The sequence below is a fragment of the Balaenoptera ricei genome, chromosome X, assembly GCF_028023285.1.
Source record: "Balaenoptera ricei isolate mBalRic1 chromosome X, mBalRic1.hap2, whole genome shotgun sequence".
In the NCBI taxonomy this organism is placed as follows: domain Eukaryota; kingdom Metazoa; phylum Chordata; class Mammalia; order Artiodactyla; family Balaenopteridae; genus Balaenoptera; species Balaenoptera ricei.
Window position 1 is genome coordinate 7,791,258 of NC_082660.1, and position 18,917 is coordinate 7,810,174.

General features: G+C 47.3%; 1 protein-coding gene across 2 annotated transcripts in view; it reads left to right on the plus strand.

The window, feature by feature from the left end:
* Positions 1–18,692, plus strand: part of WWC3 (WWC family member 3) — a 131,402-nt gene extending 112,710 nt beyond the window's left edge. For both annotated transcript variants that reach the window (XM_059911684.1, XM_059911685.1), the window contains 8 exons: positions 746–910; positions 1,334–1,485; positions 2,614–2,779; positions 9,891–10,055; positions 12,129–12,221; positions 14,015–14,242; positions 14,394–14,521; positions 15,979–18,692. In XM_059911684.1, coding sequence (XP_059767667.1) covers positions 746–910; positions 1,334–1,485; positions 2,614–2,779; positions 9,891–10,055; positions 12,129–12,221; positions 14,015–14,242; positions 14,394–14,521; positions 15,979–16,045 — 1,164 coding nt within the window. In that variant the 3' untranslated portion in view covers positions 16,046–18,692. The remainder of the gene's footprint in view (positions 1–745; positions 911–1,333; positions 1,486–2,613; positions 2,780–9,890; positions 10,056–12,128; positions 12,222–14,014; positions 14,243–14,393; positions 14,522–15,978) is intronic.
* Positions 18,693–18,917: the final 225 nt, after the last annotated feature.

The following is an 18,917-nucleotide window of genomic DNA, read 5'->3' on the forward strand; positions in this document are numbered from 1 at the left end:
AGATAGAAGTATATAATGGTCAGTTAAATTTGAATTTCAAATAAACTATGGATGCCTTTTACTGTAAGTATGTCCCATGTAATATCTGGGACATACTTCTATTTTAAAAAAATCTGTTTATTTGAAATTGCAGTTCACCCAGATGCCCTCTTTTTTATCTGGCAACCCTATAACTGGGCAGGTCAGCAGTCCGTCTTCACCCCGGCCAGCCGGTGCGGGGCCAGGGCTTGGAAGCCAGGGTGCTTTCTTCCCGAGGTTGGAGTTTTCCCCCTTGGTCCCACCCCTTCAGCGGCAGAATTAGAGATTGGAGAGTTCCACCAGTCCTCTCTCTCTCTCTCTCTCTCTGTTTTTCTTTTTTTTTGGGGGGGGGGTGGTGTTATTTATTTATTTATTTATTTACTTATATTATTTTACACCAGTCCTCTCTTTTTTCAAAAATTCCTGCTAGAATCAGTGGCTCTTCGAGTGGCAGATCCTGAGCCTGACCCACCATTCCACGTTGTCCATTCTCTGCCCCTGTTCCCCTTCTAGCACTTTCTGATTGGGCTGAACAAGCAAGCAAGGAGCCACCCCCATTACGATCCTTTTCGATGACTTTCATTTTACTGCAGTCCTTTGAATAGCAGTGACACATTGTATGGCCTTTCTGCTTAAGATTAAAAGGTGACCTTGATGCCCATTGGTTGTTAAGGTGCAGTCATTCAGGGCCTGTTCTGCTTTTTTTTTTTTTTTTACCACCGCACAGGGCATTGCTCAGATTAACTTGGCTGATTACGATGGTTCGAGCGAGATGCAGCTGCGCTGGTACTCGGTGCAGGTGTTCACCGGCCCCGAGCCGCCCCGGCGGGAGGACGAGCGGCTGGGACACAGCGACTTCCGGGACCCTGCACCCACCACGTCTGGAAAGACAGTAGGTGGCCTGGCTTTGAGATGGGCTTTTCCTGGGGACATTGTTTCTAAGAAACGTGTGTAGACTTAGTCTTAGAACACAGTGGCGATGAAGAAGCAGGGTTTCAAGGGAAGTAATAAAAACGGACTGTAGTGATGTAGGTGGCCATTCATGATGATGTTCTTTAATGCAACACGTTCATGATCATGAGTGATGCGTTGGTTGCTTTAAAATTTGAGTCCTCAGAGCTACATGGAAAGGCCAAGTTACCGTCTTGCTGTCAACCGGGGGTGCGCTGCTTCCTGCTGGAGAGCAGCCGGGGGCGGCCACCAGCCCGGCAGCAGGGATGCCCCCCACGGGCCGTGCACGCGCCCGCTTTCCGCTTTGCCGCCCGCACGCCGCTGGCCTCGGCTGCTTCTTGGCAGCGTCCCTTTCGTCCTGTAGGACGCGGTGACGGTGCTGCTGGCGAGAACCACGGCCCAGCTGCAGGCGGTGGAGAGAGAGCTGGCCGAGGAGCGGGTGAAGCTGGAGTACACGGAGGAGGAGATCCTGGAGATGGAGCGCAAGGAGGAGCAGGCCGAGGCCGTGTCCGAGAGGTGCGCGCGGCCAGCAGCCCCTCGGGGGAGAGGCAGCCGGGATGTTCGTCAGACACAACGCCATGTAGAGTGTGTGCGGCGACTCTTCAGTACCTTTGGCCAGAAGTCGGGATTCTCACGGGGGATTGTACGCCAGTCTGCACGAGGGCAGTACATTGACCCCAGCTCTACGCGCAGGCTTTTCACCTTTCCTTCTGTTCCCCGAATTTCTCTCAAAGAGGGGGCTGTTGAGGGACTCCCTCTGCCCGGATTGAATACAATAGGGCCCTTTAAGTTTTGCCTTTTTCTTTATTAACTGCTTTATTGGGACATAATCTCCCTACCGTACGGTTCACCCATTAAGTGGACAATTCGCTGGTTTGTAGCGCAGGCACAGAGCTGTGCCGCCAACATCACACTCAAGTTGAGGGCGTTTTCGTCGTGCCGAAAGGAAACCCCATACCCATTAACAGTCCGCCCGGTCCTCCCAGCCCCTGGCGACTGCCCGTCTGCGTGCCATCTCCAGGGATTTGCCTGTCCTGGGCCTTTCTTGTAAATGGAATCGTGCGATGCCCCTTTACCTCTTCCCCGGAGCAGCCCGTGGGTGAACGCTTGACTCGGGGTGGGGCAGACGTGTCTGCAGTAGAGGAGCAGCTCAGATGGGCAGGCACCGCGAGTGAATCGCTTCCCGGCGGGTCCTTTCCGGCAGCACTTTCATGTTGCTTTACTTCCACGGTTTTCCATAAAGAGCGTCATGTTTCCAAAGCTTGCTACTTCTTCCTAATAGCTTCCTCTGGATTTATTTTCAAGAGGAATTTATTTTCGGAAGGGAAAGTGCATGGCAGAGGGGGAGGGTGTGTGTTCAGGGATGGGCAGGAGGCTGGGAGGGCTTGGGGAGAGAGGGTTCCGGGCTGCTGGCATCTTCAGCGGCTGCAATTGGGCGATACAGACAGACGGACCCTCTTAATGAAAGGCCTTGTAGCTCTGTCTTCCCTATGAAACAGAACTGCCTTTCATTTTATGAGAAAAGCAACCGTCTTCAGTCATTGGAAGCAAATATGGGGCGTCTCTGCTGCTGTGCCCTGGGTGCAGCAGTAAAGTCAGTGCCCTGATGAACGTCTTGGGGGCTTTTGCCATGCCCGCCTTCAGGAGTTGGCAAGCCGACTCGGTGGATAGTGGCTGTAGCAGCTGCGCCCAGACCAGCCCCCCGCACCCAGAGCCCTGCTGCGTTGCTGTCAGCTCCATCCACGGACACACGTTTGCTGGCCAGGCAGACCCTTACGGCCCCGAGGAACTTCAGCCCCCACCTCTGAAGGTAAGCAGAAAAGGACAAAGGATTTCGCGGAGCCCCTGATGTTTTGCCGCCCAGCACCAGGCGCTGCCCTGGAAGGAGGGGCTGTGTGCCCTACGCGAGGGAATTGAAGTGAGTGGCCTCAGATCTGTAAACAGCAGGTACCATGGAAACGTCTGTCTACTTTAAATTAAAAGGAAAGGACAGCTAAAAGGGGTGGATTTTTACTGCTTCATGTGCCCTCTTCAGGGCCGCGTGTGGCTCAGGGTGTTTCGTGGGTCCCTAAGGTTTTGGATGCTTGTCGTTGTTCTCCGTTTGTGACATTAAGAGCAGCGAAGCATCCTTTTGGCCCTTCTGTTCACCCGATCCTAGTTGTGCCCATCACCGTATCTCCAGTGGGGAAATCTTTCAGGTTTGTGGTGACAGATGTCTAAGGAACCCAGTGGGGTTGGGAGACACTGTACCAGTGCTCGATTGCAACTTTGTTTCCCAACTGTTCAACTCATCAGAACGTCTACCAGCACAGCCCCTGATCTCAGTCCAAAACACAGGTCCTGAGAAAAGTGAGAGCCTCCCGCTGGCAGCCTCCCGCACTGCGCCCACGCAGTGCCTCGGGCCGAGATGTTCTGGGCGCGGCTGCCGGTCATGGCCATTATTCCTCTTTCTAAGACTTTGGCGAGCGTTGGCCCACGTCAGGGGCATTAGCTGTGGGAGGCTAGCTTGGTGTGTCCTCCTCCCTCAACTTTTAATTTTGAAGCACTTCAGAGCTACAGAGAAGTTGCTAGAATAGTACAACGCACACTCGTATCCCCTTCACCTAGACTCCCCAGTTGTTAGTTCTTCACCACATTTGCATTCTCTCTTTCCATGTGCATGTGGTAGCTGCCAGGCATTGCAGATGCAACAGCAAAGAAACAAATGGAAAGTCCTGCCCTGTGGGCAACAGACAGGGTAAAACAGTAAAATACAGCAGCGTTTGAGATAGTCAAAGGGGCTACTGAAGAATGAGATGGTAGGGAAACAGGGTTTGCATTTTTAGAAAGAATTACCGTTTTAGAAAGGGTTACATTTAGAAGTGTAAATTGGTATCTACAAACATCAGGACTGTAAAATGGTGCAGCCGCTATAGAAAACAGTATGGAGGTTCCTCAAAAAATTAAAACTAGGGACTTCCCTGGTGGTGCAGTGGTTAAGAATCCGCCTACCAATGCAGGGGACACGGGTTCAAGCCCTGGTCCGGGAAGATCCCACATGCCACGGAGCAACTAAGCCTGTGAGCCACACGGCCCGCGTGCCCATGCTCGGCAACAAAAGCAAGCCATGGTGATGAGAAGCCCGCGCATCGCAACAAGGAGTAGCCCCTGCTCGCCGCAACTAGAGAAAGCCTGTGCGCAGCGCCTGTGCGCAGCAGTACAGACCCAACGTAGCCCAAAATAAATAAATAAATAAATCTATTTTTTAAAAAAATTAAAAATGGAAATACCATATGATCCAGCAATTCCACTTCTGGATGTACATCCAAAAGGGCTGAAAGCAGGTCTCCAAGAGATACTTGCACATCCACATTCATAGCAGCATTATTCACAGTAGCCAAGAGGTGGAAGCAGCCCAGGTGTCCGTCGACAGCTGAATGGATAAGGAAAAAGTGGTATATATGTACTATGGAATATTAGCCTTAAAAAGGAAGGAAGTCACATCACAGGCTACAACATGGATGAAGCTTGAAGACACTGTGCTAAGTGAAATAAGCCAGTCACAAAAAAATGAATCCTATACGATTCCACTTATATGAGATTCCTAAAGTAATTAAATACATAGAGACAGAAAGTGGAATGGTGGTTACCAGGGGCTAGAGATGGGGAAATGGGGAGTTGTTGAATGGGGACAGAGTTCAGTTTGGGAAGGTGAAAAAATTCTAGAGATCTCTTTCACAACAATGTAAGTATATTTAATACTACTGAACTGCACAATGAAAAATCGTTACAATGGTAAATTTTACTTACTTATTTATTGTTGGCTGCGTTGGGTCTTCGTTGCTGCATGCGGGCTTTCTTTAGTTGCGGAGAGCAGGGGCTCCTCTTCGTTGTGATGTGCAGGCTTCTCATTGTGGTGGCTTCTCGTTGTGGAGTCTGGGCTCTAGGCGCGCAGGCTTCAGTAGTTGTGGCATGCAGGCTCAGTAGTTGTGGCGCACGGGCTTAGTTGCTCCGCGGCATGTGGGATCTTCCCGGACCAGGGCTCAAATCTGTGTCCCCTGCATTGGCGGGTGGATTCTTAACCACTGCACCACCAGGGAAGTCCACGATGGTTAATTTTATGTATTTTTTATAATAGAAATGAAAGGTCATAGAAGTCTCACTGAGAAGGCAGTTTTTGAGCAAAGTCCTTAAGGAAGGAGTCTGGGAGCCTTGTGTGGGGCTGGGGATGGGCATTCAGGTGCAGGGAGCTGCAAGTGCAGGTGGGGTCGGGGTAAGGAGGCATCAGAGCTGAGGACAGAGGGAGTCAAGGGGCCACATCATACAGGGCCTACTCAGGACTCTTGCTTTTTCTCTTGAGAGCATTGGAAAACTGGTGGATAGTTCTGAACCCAGGGGTGATGTGATCTGACTCACTTTTTAAATTTTTTCCTAGAATAATTTATTGACATGAAATTCTCATAAAATGAACCCTTTCAAAGTGGACATTTCAGTGACTTTGAATACATTTACAATGTTGTGCAACCACCACTTCTCTCTGGTACCAAGACGTTTCTTTCACCCCAAAGTAAAACCCCATAACCATTAGCATTCACTCTCCCTTATCTCTCCCCGACCCCTGGCAACCACCAATCTGCTTTGCTTCTATGGATTTGCCAATTCTGGATGTTTTGTGTAAATGGAATCATCCAGGGTTTAAAAGATCAGACTCCAGGGGATCGTAGCCAAGATGACAGAGTAGGGAAGAGCTCACCTCCACCCACAGGTGTACCAAAAGTACGACTGCAGTTGACCCTTGAACAACACAGGGGTTAAGGGTGCTGACCCCCCTCACAGTCGAAAATCTGCATTTGGGAGTTGTTGTTTTTTTTTTTTAACACCTAAAGGAACTAGAAAAAGAAGAACAAATAAGATCCAAAGTTAGTAGAAGGAAAGAAAGAAAGATCAGAGCAGAAATTAATGAAAGAGACTAAAAAGAATAGTAGAAAATATCAGTGAAACTAAGAAGTGGTTCTTTGAAAAGATAAACAAAATTGGTAAACCTTTAGACTCATCAAGAAAAAAAAGAGAGCCTAAATAAGTAAAATCAGAAATGAAAAAAAGAGGGGACTTCCCTGGTGGTCCAGTGGTTAAGACTCACAGACTACATGGCACAGCAAAAAAAAGAAAAAAAAGAAACGAAAAAAAGAAGTTACAACTGACACCACAGAGATACAAAGGATCATAAGAGATTACTATGAACAGTCGTATGCCAGTAAACTGGATAACCTAGAAGAAATGGATGAATTCCTAGAAACATACAATTTCCCAAAACTGAATCAGAAAGAAATAGAAAATATGAACAGACCGATTATCAGTAGTGAAACTGAATCAGTAATTTTAAAACTCCCAACAAACAAAAGTTCAGGATCAGATAGCTTCACAGGTGAATTCTACCAAACATTTAAAGAAGAGTTAACACTCATTCTTCTCAAACTATTCCCAAAAATTGAAGAGGAAGGAGTGCTTCTGAACTCATTCTATGAGGCCACCATCACCCCGACCAAAACCAAAGACACCACAAAAAAATAAAGCGACAGGCCAATATCACTCACGAACATAGATGCAAAAATGCTCAACAAAATACTAGCAAACCAAATCCAACAATATATTAAAAGGATCATAAACCATGCTCAAGTGGGATTTATCCCAGGGATGCAAGGATTGTTCAGTATCCACAAATCAATCCAAGAGATATACACCATGTTAGCAAATTGAAGAATAAAAATCAAGATCATGTCAGTAGATGCAGAAAAAGCTTTTGACAAAATTCCGCATCCATTTATGATAAAGGGTCTCCAGAAAGTTGGTATAGAGGGAACATAACTTGACCATATATGACCATATATGATAAGCCCAGAGCTATCATCATATTCAGTGGTGAAAAGCTGAAAGCATTTCCTCTAAGATCAGGAGCAAGGCCCACTCTCGCCACTTTTATTCAACATAGTATTGGAAGCCCTAGCCACAGCAATCAGACAAGAGAAAGAAGTAAAAGGAATCCAAATTGGAAAGGAAGAAGTAAAACTGTCACTGTTTGCAGGTGACATGATACTATACATAGAAAATCCTTAAAGACGTGACCAAAAATCTACTAGACCTCATCAGTGAATTCGGTAAAGTGGCAACATTTAAAGTTAAGGGATATAAAATTAATATATGGAAATCGTCTGCAGTTCTATACAACTAACAATGAACTATCAGAAAGAGAAATTAAGAAAATAATTCAGTTTACAGCTGCATCAAAAAGAATAAAATACCCAGGAAGAAATCTAACCAAGGAGGTAAAAGACCTGTACTCAGAAAAGTGTTAAGTCATTGATGACTGAAATTGAAGACAACACAAACAAATGGAAAGATACACCATGCTCATGGATTGGAGGAATTCATGTTAAAATGACCATACTACCCAAGCCAATCCACAGATTGAATGCAATCCCTATCAAAATACCAACGGCATTTTTCACAGAACTAGAAAAAATAATCCAAAAACTGTATGGAAACACAAAAGACCCCGAATAGCCAAAACAACCTTGAGGAAGAAGAATAGAGCTGGAGGTATCATGCTCCCTGATTTCAAACTGTGCTACAAAGCTACAGTAATCAAAGCAGCATGCTACTGGCACACAGAAAAAGACACATGGGTCAGTGGAACAGAGTAGAGAGCCCAGAAATAAACCCACACTTATGTAATCAACTAATCTATGATGAAGGACGCAAGAAAATACAGAGGAGAAAAGACAGCCTCTTCATGAAATGGTGTTGGGAAAACTGGACAGCTACATACAAAAGAATCAAACTGGACTACTTTCTCATTCCATTTTAAAATGTTTAAAGACTTAAATGTAAGATCTGAAAGCATAAAACTCCTAGAAGAAAGCATAGGTAGGTATGCTCTTGGACATCAGTCTTAGCAATGTATTTTAGGATATCTCTCCTCAGGCAAGGGAAGCAAACAAACAAACAAAAAACAAATGAGACTTTATCAAATTAAAACGCTGTTGCACAGTGAAGGAAACTATCAACAGAACAGAAATGCAGCCTGCTGAATGGGAGAAGATAGTTGCAAATGTTACATCCGACGAGGGGTTAATACCAAAATATACAGAGAACTCGGACAACTCAACATCAAAAAAACAACCAACCTGATTAAAAACTAGGCAGAGGACTTGAGTAGACATTTTTCCAAAGAAGACATTCAGATGGCCAACAGACACATGAAAAGATGCTCAGTGTCACTAATCATTAGGGAAATGCACATCAGAACCACAGTGAGGTATCACCTCATACTTGTCAGAATGGCTATCATCAAAAAGGCAGCAAATAACAAACATTGGAGAGGATGTAGAGAAAAGGGAACCCTTGTGCACTGTTGGTGGGAATGTAAATTGGTGTCACCACTGTGGAAAACAGTAAGCAGGTTCTTCAAAAAGTTAAAAGTTGAACTGCCACACCATCTTGCAGTTCCACTTCTGGGTATTTTTCTGAAGAAAGCAAAAACGCTAGTTAGAAAAGATATATGCACCCCTGTACTTATTACAGCATTATTTACAAGAGCCAAGATATGGAAACAACCTAAGTGTCCATTGTCAATAGATGAATGGGTAAAGAAGATGGGGTATATATGGGTGTATATATGTATACACACAGACACACATATATATACATACATATGTATATACACAATACGCAGTGAAATACTGGCCATAAAGAAGAAGGAAATCTTGCCATTTACAATAGCACAGACGGACCTAGAGGGTATTATGCTAAATAAGTCGGAGAAAGAGAAATACTGCATGATTTCGCTTATATGTAGAAATCAAAACAAAACAAAACAAATGAACAACCATAACAAAACAGAAACAGACTCATAGATACAGAGAACAAAACTGATGGTCGCCAGGGGGTTGAGTGGGTGGGGATGAGGGAAATAAGTGATGGAGATTAAGAGGTACAAACTTCCAGTTATAAAATAAGTAAGTCACGGGGATGTAATGTACAGCATAGGGTATAAGGTCAATAATATTGTGTTAACTCTGTATGGTGACAGACGGTAACTAGACTTATCATGGTGATCATTTTGTAATGTATTAAAATATGGAATCAGTATGTTGAACACCTGAAGCTAATATAACAGAGTAAGTCAGTTATGCTTCAATAAAAATGAATGAATGAATGGCTCATACAGCATGTGGCCTCTTGTGACTGGCCTCTTTAACTCAGCCTAATGTTTTCAAGGTACATCAGATTGTAGTATCTACCAGCACTTCCCTCCTTCTCATCGCTTGCATGAGTATGCCACGTTTTGTTTATCTGCTCATCCGCCCGTGGATGTTTGGACTACTTCCACCTTTTGGCTGTTTGAATAAGGCTGCTATGAACATTTGTGTGCAAGTATTTGTTTGAACACCTGTTTTCAGGTCTTTTCGGTATACACCTAGGAGTGGAATTGCTGGGTCTGACTTCAGTTTTTACCAGGATGTCCCTGGTGCTGTGTTGAGAAGGGTTTGAAGGGAGGAGGGAGGCGTGGAATCCAGGAGACGGGTGAGAAGCCTCCTGCACTAATCAGGCACAAGACGATGGTGACCCAGATGGAGGGTTGGTGATAGGTGGTCAAAACATGCTTAATCTCGAACACAGAGCCAACAGGATTTAATCTTGGACCAGATATAGGGTGTATGAAAGAGAGCTGGGTCCAGAATGACACGAACACTTTTTTTGCTGGAACAAATGGGAAAGTAGAGATCCTTGGCAGAGGGAATATCAGAAATTCCATTTTGGACGTGTTAAGTGTGAAATGCCACTTAGACCTCCAGTGGAAATGGCAGGGTTGTTTGGTGACTACACTAATTTAATGCTTGTGTTCTAGAAAGAGTCGTGGTAAACAATAAATTACTATCTAGGTTGATAAGGAAACCAACACAGAAGATCTCTTCCCGGAAGAGGTGGCGAGCCTGCCGAAGGAGAGGCCCGGCCGCAGGGCCCGCGGCTCGCCCTTCACGCGGAGCAGCACCATTGTGCGTTCCCAGACTTTCTCGCCCGGAGCACGAAGCCAGTACGTTTGCAGAGTAAGTCGGGAGTCCTTTGCCACCTGCCTGGAAGGATTCTTCATCGGTCGCGGGCGGGGCTGGGCAGCAGAGGGTTGGAGCTCCCGGCTGGTCCTCACCTGCACGCAGGGTTGAGAACTCTGAGACGGGTGGAGGGGGAGACCCCACCTGCTGTGGTCCGTGGAGACAGGACAGCAGGTTGGAGGTTGGCCGGCCGTGGCCGTGTGACAGTGACGGCACGGACTAGCAGAGACGAGGCGCTGTTGAGGGTAAGTGCTCACGACGCAGCAGACCGGGGGCGCCGTTTGGCTCGAGGAGAGCTTTGACCCTCCCGCTCCTCTAACGGGGCTCGTTGGAGAAAGCATCTTCCCTTGAAGGGGCTGCCAAGGAGCCGCTGCCTTAGGGCAAAGCCAGAGTTTGATCATATGAGAGAGGCAGACCCTCAGGCCTACGTGGGAGACGCTGAGGGGTCCCCAGGCCCACCCTCAGGCTCAGAAATTGGCTAGGACTCACGGAACTCAGAAAAGCCGTCGTAGCCACGATGATGGTGCGCCGCAGGGAAGGGGTGCAGATCGGCTCGCAGAGGGAAGAGGCGTCGGGCAGCGCTCCGGAGAGACCGGGCGGAGCTTCCAGCCCTTCTCCCGCAGCGGATTTGTGCGGGAGCTCTCACCTCTCGGAGCAGTGGCAGCGTGCCCGGAGCACAGCCGACCAGGGGCGCTCACCCGAGGCTTGGTGCCCAGGGGTTTTGTGGGGGTCGTCACGAGGCACAGCTGGTGGCCGGCGTGGCTGACCTTCGTCTCCAGCCCCTCCAGGGTCAAGCTGGTGGCCCAGGGCCCCCCTCACATTGTCAGCAGAGACTGTGTGGCCGGGCCAAGGTCCCCAGGTAAACAGAGACACTTAGAACGTTCTAGGGACTTAGAGGTCACTGCCCAGGAGCTGAGCAGGGAGCCCACCTTTCTTGGGGAGGGAAGCCTTTACTCACACGAGGGAGCAACAGGGGCTGGGGCCCGGGTGGCCACGTCTGCGAGGCCTGCAGCTCCTCTCCCCACGCGGCGAGGTGCCCCGGTCGCGCTGCCCCGGGCAGCCCAGGGTCAGGCGGGGCACTCCCGCCCCATCAGGCTGCAGCCCTGTGGGGCCTGATGCTTCATCACGCGGCTGGAGGCGCCTGATCGAAGGCCACCCGTCCTTATCCTAGACTCCTGCCGAGCCCCTGTGGAGCAGCCTCCAGCCCGCTTGCTGAGAACAGGGTGGTGACGGAGGGAGCCCTTCACCTCCCCAGAGACAGGCCTCCAGCCCCTGCACTGGGCTTTGCGCCCTGCTCGAAGGCACGCACTGGCCGGCGATGCTTCTAGAGGCCTCTTTGTGTTTATATTATATGTTTGTGATGATGGGGAGGCATGTAAGTGCAGGGCTGCGACATTTCCTGATATCTGGGGTTCATCGGCATGGAGAGTAAGGCCGTGAAGGCCAGGACTTTGCTTTCACACAGATATATGTTGATCCTGAAATGAAAACCTGCCGCCAAATGAAATACGTAACGTCTCGGCTCCCGTGAAGTCGGCATTATTTATTTTTCTTTTTAAAGCCAGGCCTTTTCCCTTGATGGGCAGGGTGGGTGTTAGTGGTGTGGGCTTGTCCTCCTGCCAGGAACGAGGCTCTTTTCTGGAACGCCAGTCTTCCCAGCTCTTGCCAAAGCTAGAAACACAGCAAATGAGAATGACTGATAAAAAGTGAAAAGCGCTGAGGAGAGTGCGGGTTTTCATGAGCGTCACACCGTGTCAAGTGGCAGTTGGCATTGATAGGACTGAAATTGTGTTGCTCGATTAGCCTGGAAAACCTCAGCTGGTTCGGCTGATGGACCTGAAGGAGGGTGGGGCTGGGGGTTGCTCTGCTTATTTGGTTTGTCTTTGTTTGGCTTGAAACTCTTGTGTAGGGTTTTCTTGTAAGCGAAACCCAAAGTCTTGGTAAAAGCTCTAAACGTCATAACTGTTTGAGTACCTGCACGAGAAACAAAATCATCCAGTTCAGAGTACACAGAGAATGAATGTTGAATTCTTGAGGAAATGTTTCTGAACCTCAATCTTTTTGGTGTAGCTTTATCGTAGTGACAGCGACAGTTCAACGCTGCCCCGGAAGTCCCCCTTTGTCCGAAACACTTTGGAAAGACGAACCCTTCGCTATAAGCAGGTATGTGCCATGTAGACTAATATGCCGTCTATATGTACGCTGGGAGTTATTTCTACAAACCTGAAGAGGTAATATTTTAGGTAAGATTAATTGAAAGGTAATATGTTTATTTCCTTGTTTACTTAGGTATAATTTTTAAAAGTGTATGTAATGTCAATATGTTACCAATATTTGTTAATTTCCTAAGATAATGTCATAATCTAAGATAATACATGATCTTTACATTTTACAATATAATAAATTAATAAACAGCCATTCTGTATAAGAGATTCTTCTTTCTTTTTTGACAAGGAAGTATATACAGTTTAGAAAATTTGAGTCTTTCAACGTGGAGCATTCTCCTACATAGGACTGTTCTACAGTTTTCCTTTACATACACCGAATTTTTTCTCCACATCACGCCACTTTACACAGTTTTGCTACTTTTAATTTGTAAGGTAGTGGTTCCCTGACTTTCCCGGGCAAGAATTCTTTGAAACAAAAAAAAATTCCCAGATCTCCTTGTGGTGGTTGTATTTAGAGTAGCCGCTGACTGAGAATGATAAGCAAACACATAACTCAGCAACAAAAGTATCTCTCAGCAGCCATGCTGTTGGCATTTTGGCCTAGGTCTGTCTTTGTTGGGGGCCGTCCTGTGCACTGTGGGCCGTTGAGCTGCATCCCTGGCCTTGACCCACTAGTTGCCAGTATCACCCCCTCCCCCAGTTGTGACGACCAAAACTGTCCCCTGAGGGCCCAAGTCACCCCTGGTTGGGAACCAGTGAGCTCTGCCATGAATTCAGCAGAGCTTTTAAGTGAGTTCGTGTTTATTAAGTCACTTACATTTGCATTTAACTTCTGCATATGTGCAGAATAGTGTTATGGGTGTGTAAAACGCATACAGTTATTCAGTCCTCCCAGCAACGCTGATAGGCTCGTGGATTTGTGCTTTTGTTGCGCTAACTGCCTTCCCCAGCGTTGTTTGCCATGGGGTGGGAAGTACTGCTCTCAGCTCCGTGTACAAAATTCTATTCTCGTCTGAGAACCTTCTTGAAAACAGGAGACTTGCTTACTTCAGGCTTATGTGGGGAGGAACGTTTTGTTGTTGTTGTTGTTGTTTGGCCTCGCTGCGCGGCTTGCAGTCTTAGTTCTCCGACCAGGGATGGAACTTGCACCCCAGTACTGGAAGCGGGGAGGCCTAACCATTGGACTACCAGGGAATTCCCTGGGGAGGAGCGTTTTTGACAGCCTGTGTGTGTTTAACCAGACAGCCCTCAGCGTGGTTTATAACGTGCTTTTTCCCATTATACAGTAGATCATTAAGATTTTGCCACGTCGGTATACTGTTCATCTTTTTACAGTAGCTGCGTTTTCTGCTGGCCTTATAATGTATTTGATCACTCTTCTCTTGTTAGGTATTTAGGATTTTTTCTGTCATAAACCTTTTGCACATCATCAGCTATGCCTTTCAGATGCAAGTCAAATGAAATTTCAGAACCAAAGAAAACACACATTTTGTGGCTCTTGTTTATATTGTCAAGTAGCACTTGAGAAAGATGACGCCCTCCTGCCCCGTGTGAGAGGGTCTGTTTCTCTGCGCTTTAGCCAAAGCCTAGGTCGTCCTTACAGCGGACACTTTGCTGTCACTGGCTCGTTACCGGAGTGGAGGTTTGAACCCGTGCCGCCCACGTGCGTGTTGTGTTGGCGTCGGGCCACGCTGCGGGTGCCTCCCTCCAGTGGGGTCGGTCACTCGGGGAAGAAGCTGCAGGCAGGGCGCGGGCGGGGTGGGCGCGCTCACGGCCGCGGTCTCGCAGCCCTGCAGGTCTTCCCTGGCGGCGCTGGCGGCGCGCACGTCCCTGGACCTGGAGCTGGACCTCCAGGCGTCGCGGACGCGGCAGCGGCAGCTGAACGAGGAGCTGTGCGCCCTGCGCGAGCTGCGCCAGCGCCTGGAGGACGCCCAGCTCCGCGGCCACGCCGAGCCCCCGGCCTGGCTGCTGCGCGACGAGCGCTTCCGGAGCCTGCTGCGGGAGGCCGAGAGGCAGGTGAGGCCCCGGCCCGCCAGCGGGGGAGGGGGAGGGGGCGGGCGGGCGGGCCTTTCTCCCCTCCCGGTGCCCGGAGCTGGCAGGGGCTTCCATCGCTCTTCCTTGAAACTGGAAGCAAACCCGTCTGGCTCACCCCGCGTTGCTGTTGCAGACGAGACAGACCAAACTTGACTTCCATCAAGAACAGGCAGCTGAGAAGATGCTGAAGAAGGCCTCCAAAGGGGTGTGCCAGCTGCGCGGGCAGAACCTCAAAGAGCCCATCCAAGTGCAGGCGTTCAGGTGGGGAGAAGCCCAGGCCTCACTCTCCCGCTTGCTTTCTACTGTCATACCTTTGTCATTATAAAGAGTAAAGTAAGTATTGAGACAGACCCACAAGGAAGTCGAGGACAAAGCAGGAATCTCCCCTGCTATTAGCATTGCGCACATTTTCTTCCGATCTTTTTATCTAAACACTGTTTTTTTCATGCTGCTTGTAATCACAGTGTGTTTTCGAGTTTGCATTTAGCTCTTTTTAAATTAAAATACCCCATGTTGCCACATCATCTGTTATCTTTTTTGGCTGTAATGTCTCATCTAACAGATATAATTTACCTATTTTATACCCTGCTTCTTTCCAAATGTTTGCTCTTGTAAACAGCCCAGTGATCTACATATAGATACATATGTGTATCACCTTTGCCTTTTTAGTTAACTTTTTTATTTTTTTAGTTTTTTTTTTTTTTTTACTTAACTTTTGATTGAAGCATAATAGACATACAGGAAAGCGTGCATATTGTCCTATATATGAAATATTTCAGTGAATTGCCATAAACCCTACATGGCAAGAATCAAATGTTATCAGCACCCCCAGATTTCCCACACCAGAATAACCACCATCTTGAATTTGAATAGCGTAGATTAGCTTTCCCTGTTTTTATTTTTTATATGAGGAAAATCCCCCAGTTAATCTAGTTTCTTTTGTGTCTGGCTTTTTAAAAAATTGAGGTGAAGTTCACGAAGCATAAGATTAACCATTTTAAAGTGAACAATTCCATGGCATTTAGTACAGTCACAATCTCTATTCAGTTCCAGAACATTTCCATCACCCCAAAAGGAAACCCTGTACCCCCGTTAAGCAGTCACTCCCCACGCCAACCTCTCGTCAGCTCCTGGCGGCCACCATTCTCCTTTCCACCTCTGTGGGTTTGCCTGTTCTGGACCTTTCATATAAGAGAAGTCAGACAGTATGTGGTCTTTTGTGTTTGGCTTCTTTCACTTAGGATAGTATTTTTAAGGTTCATCAATGTTGTAGCATGAATCAGTGCAGTGTTCCTTTTTACGGCTAAATAATATGTGCCTGACCTCTAGTCTTAATTTTTTTATACCCTGAATTTTTACCTCCCCATCATAAAAGAGTATAAAACACTATAGCTGTCTTCCTTCAACTGTGATTTAGAACTCCTTGTATAGATTTTCATTTATTCATAAAGAAATATTTGCTGAGCATCTGCATATACCAGGCACTGTTCTAGACACTGGAGACAAACCCTTGCCCTCATGGGGCTTTGTAACTTCTATTACAATTTAGAGAGGGGGCTGGGGCAAGAAACTTCAGAGAATCTGTATACAGATGTGCTCCTGGGGATTGAAATTCAATGTGTTCTCTGAGCAAGAAAAGCTGTCATTGATGGCGGAGCCTCTTGCCACCTTTCACTGCATTTCTGTCAGCTCTAACCTGTAATTCTTTCCATTCGCAGGGAGAAGATAGCATTTTTTACAAGACCAAGGATTAACGTACCTCCTCTGCCCGCCGACGATGTTTGATGTGGTGCTTTGCACACATGAAGTATTTATCTGCCTGTTTTATTTTCATGAAGTTCTTAGACTAGCTAAATTTGTCTTTAAAATATTTGTGCAAAGCTATTAATATACACATTTTGTAAAAAATAAATAAAAACAAAACACATATATCTATACATATATATTTTATAATAGTGACGGCAACAGGGCTTGGTTTTTCCTTGTTGTGAAATTGACATCTCTGAAGACAGGTTATTTTATAAGAGATCAGTTATCATGTTAAGAGTGTACAGTTTTTACGCTGTTTTATTTGACTTAAAGGCTGGAAGACAGAAACGAAGTGAGTTCAGGCAAATTCACTGTATTGTAATTTATTTATAGTACTTTTTTTTTCCTTGACGGAAAATACTGACTTTAAGATGTATTTTAAGACTGAAATTTAGTTCTTCAGTATTTGCCATGCGGTAGAATGGATCTTTGGGGCCGGTTTTGTGTCTGACGTCGGAAACGCAAACACTGTGTGCTGAACTCGTCACTCGCCCCGTCTCTCCTGTGTGCATTGATCGTGTATATTGCACACTTTCGCACCCTTTGTGTGCTGTTAAGATGCCGCCTTAGGGGCTCAGTCCTAAGTCAGTGCGGGGTGCGCGTTGCGGAGCTCGGTCTCCCGCGCGGGCTGGGCGCCCAGAGCCCCTGGTTTCCGTGCACCTTTCCGTGCCCACCCCGGGTCTGAGGCCGGTCACGGAGCCCCCGGCGGCGGCAGCCGCACAGCCCACCCTCACCCGGCCACGGCAGCCCCGCCTGCCTTTCCGGCCCGCCCCATCTGATCCTGACCGACAAGGAGGGCGCTGGTGGAGCTTCTGCTCTGCTGCTCTGCCCTGCAGGAAAGTGAAAAGAGAAGAAGGAAGGTGCGTTTTCACCGAGTCACTGGACCCGCTGATGCATAGAGCAGTCACGACATGGACACGATAACCTTTGAAGGCGCTTTTTTGAGGAAGCCAGCTTCCGTGGGAGCTACAAGTACCCGGCGAGTCACTCACAGGAGAGCATGTGCTTTCGATCAGAGGCCCTCGCCCCATACTGGAGTCTTCCCAACATTTCTTAAGAAATCTTAGAACTAGCTCATGAGGAAAAAATTCTTTACGTAATAAAACTATACCATCCTTTTAAAATGCCAGGTGGTATATATAGTTCGCCTAGTACATATTTATTATATATGAAATGCACTCTCCTTCACGAGGCCTCGGAGAAGTAAACGAGGTGAGTCACACAAAATGTAAGAGAAAACGGAACCGTCCTCCTGGGTCTTTCTGCCCCTTCCTTGAAAGTGCCCCTCCCCCCTTAATCAGCAGCATCTCTCTTCTCATTCGTCTGTAAGCACTCCCTTGTATAACCCACCTTCCTTTTCACATTTATTAAAAATGAATTTTGTAAAAGCATTTCATTGACATGTGACCTATCACAGACAGTGAAGTTGTCAGTGGTGGTAAGGCTGAAAACTCTGTGCTTTTTCACACTTGTCACTTGTTGCTGTGTATTTCTGCCTCTAGTCTCGGTTTTGTTTTTCCTTTTCCTTTTGCTAATTTTCCTGCATACATACCCACAACAGAGGTAGAGAGACAAAACACATGAGTGCTTGCCAGAAGTGCCCCCCAGGAGACAGCGTTGCTGCACGGGTCAGGTTGGTGGCAGGCCCTCTCTGTCCCCAGCTGTTGAAACTTCTGACTGACGGATTGGCTGCCGCTGGACTCTGGGGGGTGTGGAGAGCAAGTCATACGCCTCTGAGTTGCGTGGCTCCCCAGACTTGGGAGAGCCCCGGCCGCGTTGCCTGGCCTCTGTTCAGACACTGCCACCTGAAGCTCTAAGTGGGTGGAAGGGTTGAGGTAGCTTTCCTGCCAACCCCTACAAAGTAGCAACGCGGGGAGACCCGCTGTGCCAATACAGAAAGCCCGCAAGGGTTTGCAAACGTCACTGCCCAGTAGATACAGGTTTCTGTTTGGAATGCTTCTCCACCCCAGAGTTAAAAAAGAAAAGAAAAGAAAAGAAATCCCTCCTTTGCCCCACCAGAAACAAATGCAGCCCCAGCTTTGGTGTCAGTTCCAGGAGTGCTGGGTCCTGCGCCGCCTCCCTCCTGTGTCTGCTTTCGCACCTGAATGGGACCATAGTCAGAAAGGAAGGAAAAGCCAGGCAGATGAAGGACGGGGAGGCTGCTCGCAGGCTGTGCTGGAAGTGGCACATGGACAGCGTCAGAGCCCAGCCCGGGAGGCAGGACACGCTGCACCCTAATTGGCTTCTCTTTCGTGATTTGACTGTGCAGCTTCCGACTAGTTAAGACTCCCACCCCCTGGAAAATATCCCACATGTCCGAAAAGTGAAGTCCTATCGTCTTAAGGGGTATTTTCTTATGTTTAAGTCTGCCCATAATCGTGCCTTGGACAATCCAAAGTCTGCCACCAGGGTCCTTTAGAAACAGTGTGATGAGTAAAAGGGAATTCGGTCTTCACTTCATCTGGTCACGTAATTGTCACCACGGAAATAAGTAACCTTCTGTTGTGGGAATAAGTTATAATCAGTATTCATCTCTATTTTTGTCACTGTTCTAATTGTGTCATTTGTATTGTTTGAAAGTATTTCTTCTACAAAATTAAACTAACCTGCCTTAAGAACAGAATGGAAATGTGTGTGATTTTTTAAAAAAACGTAGTTAGAGGCTTAAATATATTAAAATGTTTATAAATTTTTTCAACATAAAAATAGAGGTATGAAAATAGAATAGTACAATGAAGACACATGCAGCCCTCTCCCCTACCCCTTCACCATGGACCGTTCTTGGCCCATCTTGTTTGGTCTACACCTCCGCCTGCCCCCCCTTCCCGTGTTCTGAAGCAAATCCCAT